Source organism: Muntiacus reevesi, chromosome 2 (assembly GCF_963930625.1).
Source record: "Muntiacus reevesi chromosome 2, mMunRee1.1, whole genome shotgun sequence".
In the NCBI taxonomy this organism is placed as follows: Eukaryota; Metazoa; Chordata; class Mammalia; order Artiodactyla; family Cervidae; genus Muntiacus; species Muntiacus reevesi.
This window is the reverse complement of record NC_089250.1, coordinates 204,771,704-204,775,971: the sequence shown is the minus strand read 5'-3', so window position 1 is coordinate 204,775,971 and position 4,268 is coordinate 204,771,704. Positions and strand designations below refer to the sequence as shown.

At 56.4% G+C, this 4,268-nt stretch overlaps 1 protein-coding gene across 2 annotated transcripts; it reads left to right on the top strand.

Annotated features, from left to right (window-relative positions):
* Positions 1 to 463: 463 nt before the first annotated feature.
* Positions 464 to 3,586, top strand: SPN (sialophorin). Of its 2 annotated transcripts, none has more exons than XM_065920359.1 (2): positions 464 to 565; positions 1,125 to 3,586. In XM_065920359.1, the coding sequence occupies exon 2, from the start codon at positions 1,159 to 1,161 to the stop codon at positions 2,530 to 2,532; it is 1,374 nt and encodes a 457-aa protein (XP_065776431.1). In that variant the 5' UTR covers positions 464 to 565; positions 1,125 to 1,158; the 3' UTR covers positions 2,533 to 3,586. The 2 variants fall into 2 exon arrangements, with proteins under 2 accessions (XP_065776431.1, XP_065776430.1); XM_065920358.1 differs by lacking the exon at positions 464 to 565 and adding an exon at positions 686 to 753.
* Positions 3,587 to 4,268: the final 682 nt, after the last annotated feature.

The following is a 4,268-nucleotide window of genomic DNA, read 5'->3' as shown; positions in this document are numbered from 1 at the left end:
CGCAACAAGAGAAGCCACCGAAATCCTGTGCAGCAACGAAGACCCAGCACAGCCAAAAGTGAGTAAATAAATATCAATTTTTTAAAATTAAAAAAATAAGATCATAGCATATTCAGTGCTTAATAACCACTTTGATTTAGTCAGGCAGTCCACGCCTGGGGCTGTTGCGGTGACCACCCCCAGCTTCTTGAGAAGTCCAGAGCCCACCAGGAATTTCACGCAGCCTGCAAAGGCTCTCACTGGCCCCCAGCCAGAGTCGAGGGCTTCCTCTTACCCTGGTATTTCCTGGGAGCTCCTGGGGCAGAAGTGCTAGCCTTGGGGGCACACCACAGCTTGGGGACCACAAAGGCAAAGGAAACCGCCTTCCCCTCCCATCTCCTCCTCCACACCCCTTGGTTTTCAAGCACCCATCTCCACTAGCCCTGCTCTGATCCCTATACCTGTTCCAGAGTCATCAGCTTGCCATCCCATTTTCCAGCGAAGATCCAGGAATCCCCATTCCAGAACCCGCCCACCATCCCCACCTGCTGAGACCCCAGAGCCTGTGACCCGGGACCCTGAAAAAGTGAGTGATGCCTCCCTCATCACACGGCAATGGAGGAGTGGGGCGGGTGGGGCAGGATGCTGGGGGGGGGGGGGTGGAGCCAGGGCCACTTCCTTTCCCCTTGGGGCCCCCGACCGCCAGTCTTACCCCAGCTTCAGGAGGAGTTGGAGCAGCGTGGTTGCAGCCCTGTGCCCTTTTCAAGTGAGCTGGTAAGTGGCGGGACGTGGTGGGGCAGGGGCCTCAGTGGACCTGGGAATGTGCCTCTGGCTTGAGAAGACCTTGCCGGATGATGGGAAAAAAGGACAGGGAGCCGTCGGAGCTGTGTGGGGTCAGGGCAGGGCAGGATGGGGGGCAATGGCTAGAGCGCACTGAGGGGTCCTGTGGGATAGAGTTGATGGGGGTGCTGCCAGCATCTTGTGATTTCTGCCACTAGTGAAAGCAAGGGTGGAAAAGGCCGTTGAACCGCAGAGCTCGGCCTGGCAGTTGGCAGGGAAGTGGGCAGGAGGGGAGGGCCTGGCTCGGTCCTCCCCCCACCCCCAGATCCTTATGTGTTCTACTTCTCCAACTTCCCCACCCTCAGGTCCCAACTCCTGCTCACGCCCGTTGCTTTGGAAATGATCCTGCTTCTCCTCCTCTTCGGGAGCGTGGGGGCAAAAAACATGACTGAAGCATCTCCAAACAGCGCTCCTTTGTGGATATCTGAAACCAGAACACGCTCTTTTTCTTCGGTCTCTGGGATCCCAACATTCAGCTCAATGACAACCAGTCTTACAACAAACAAGGTCCCTGAGATGGGTGATAACCCTGGGAACCAGACTTTCCCGCTTTCCTCAACTCCCGATACAGCCAATGTGGTGTCCTCTCCTGAAACTTCCCCTGCTGCCAGCAGGGGCAGTCCTGTATCTGAGTCAACAATCTCCCAGGAAGATTCAACCAAGAAGTCAACAATGCCCATGAAAATCTCTGATGGTCCCAGCATACCTGATGTCTCAGTAACGAAAACTATAGGATTCCCCACTATGACTGGTGAAACCATGGCAACTAGCCCTCTGGAGACCACCAATGGGACCAGTGGAACCCCTGTCACCATGGCAACTAGCCCTCTGGAGCCCTCCAGTGGGACCAGTGGAACCCCTGTCACCATGGCAACTAGCCCTCTGGAGACCTCCAGTGGGACCAGCAAATTCCTATTAACTATGGCAACTAGCTCTCTGGAGATCTCTGGTGGGACCAGTAGATCTCCTGTCACCATGGCAACAAGCTCTCTGGAGACCTCCAGTGGAACCAGGGAACCCCTTGTCACCACAGCAACTAACTCTCTGAAGACCATCAGTATGACCAGTGGATCCCCTGTCATCATGAAAACTAGCTCTCCTGAGATCTCCAAGGGGACCAGTGGACTCTTGGTCACCATGCCAGCTACCTCTCAGAAGACTCCCGTGGGGACCAGAGGCTCCCCTAGCCCTGGAGTAACAATATCCAGCCCAAATAGCTCCACAAACGTAAGCAGGAGGGACCAACTAATTCCAGCTCAGGGGGCAAAAGGCACCCTGCTGGTGGCTGTGCTTGTGGCCCTGCTGGTGGTCATTGTCCTCGTGGCATTAATCCTGTTGTGGCGCCGGCGGCAGAAGCGGAAGACAGGAGTCCTGACACTAAGCAGGAGTGGAAAACGCAACGGGGTGGTAGATGCCTGGGCTGGGGTCGCCCGGGTGTCTGATGAGGAGGCCATGACAGCAACAGAGGGAGCGTCTGGAGGTAACAGTGACTCTGATGGCCCCCACAGGGAGGGGTCTGGCCAGCGACCCACACTCACCACTTTCTTTGGTAGACGGAAGTCTCGCCAGGGCTCCGTGGCGCTGGAGGAGCTAAAGGCAGGGCCAGCCTCCAGCTTAAAGGGGGAAGAGGAGCCGCTGGTGGGCAACGAGGATGAGGGTGCAGAGGCCCCTACTTCTAATGGGCCAGAAGCGAAAGAGGTGAAGACCCCTTAATGCTCGAGAATCGCAAGACTGGAATTCAGAACCATTCCCGCTTTCATCACCTTCCCTCCCGTCATCAACCAAGAGGTTGATATCCAACCTCTTCATCCATCACCAGCATTTCCACCCAGCACCCTTTGGATTTCAATGCAGCACCTTCACCCTCAGTCTTTGTTCAGCTTCTTAACCCTGGCTCTTCTAGCCAGCATCCGCACCCAGCATCCACCCCCAGCACCGAGACCCAGGGCCTACACCCACTGAACACTTGCAAAACTTCCTCATCAACCCCTACTTCTCCCCATCACATTTTCTCCACATTTTGGTCCTTGAAACCAGCCGCTGAGTCTCTGGAAATGCCAAACTCCCTGGACTGATGATTTCTCAGCAGATACCAGAGTCTGGGAAGGAGTTGGCAACCCAGCAAGCTCCCACTTCAGGATTACTCTGGAAAGTACATTTGGCCCCATGGATTAGGACATTTGTCCCGGATTAGCCCATAAACTGCCCGTAACTCTGGGTGCCCATGGTCTGTGCCTGGCCAGCCTGGAGCATGGACTGGGTGGTGTCACCGCAGGGTGCTCTGAGTGTGTCTGTAATGGCCCCAGGCCCCTAGACTGGCCCACGGTCCCAGCTGCCACACTCCCCCCACCTCTGGACGGAGGTGGCCAGAGGCTTCGGTTGTTTCTCCTCCCAAGAGCAGAGGTGAGAAGTTTCTGGGCAGGTGTAGTTCTTAGAAGTCTTGGCGTCTGCGTGGGTCCACTCATGCGTGTGGTTTGTGTGCAGGAGGCGAGGACTTGGTGAAGTTTGTGAAGGACAGTGGGGGGTAGTACAGACAGTGTGAGGGAGGGGGCAGGGAGGGGGCAGGAAAGGCTGGGGAGATGCCATCCTGAGGAGGTGCTGAGAACATAGGCGCCCTTTGCTCAGATGGGGTGGAGGTGGAAGATTTAATTCTGTCTGTGGCCTGGCTTGAGAGAAAGACTGCATGTGTGACTGAGCGTGGTTCTTCAACTCAGCCACAACGTACCCCGTAACCCCCACCCCTACCCCCTCTTCCCCTCCCCCACCCCTCCAGCCACACCCTCCCCCACTTCCCACCCCCCACTCTTTCATCCATCATCCCCTCCCCTACCCCCACTACCCCGCCAACGGTCACACTGAGTCCCAGGACTCGCTGATACTGTTACCCGTTTAATGTGTTTGTCTGTTCTGTTCCTCAAAGGGGGGTCAGTGAGAGAGGGAGCTGTGACAAGTCCCAGAACCAGGAGCATCCCTGTGGCTCTGGGATGGAGAAAACGGGACAAGACACAGCTGCACTATCTCTGAGACCAGCCCAGGCTAGTGCCCTGGGCACCACGTGGGCCGGGAGGCCGTTGGTATTTCCCCAGGGCAAAGAGGAAATTTGCAAAGAGGAAGTTGTTGAGTTAAGAGGAGCAGTGACCAAGAGCAGACTTACCGACCTACAAAAGGAGAGGCCGGGGGACACCATGGTGGTGTGACTGCCAGGTGGTTTGGATCGGAGGGGATGTGGGAGAGGGGAAAAGGCTGGGTCAGTCAGTTCATGGGAGGGTGGGGGAGAGATGGGGAGAGAAGTGGCGGAAAGTGGCCAGGGACCCACCCAGAATTGTGCCACCCACACCCGGGCAAGCGGGGGTGGAAATCTAGTCTTCCCCACACATGTCTGGGTGCCTTTTTTTTTTGGCCATGCTGTGCAAGCAAGGAGGGATCTTAGTTCCCCAGCCAGATATGGA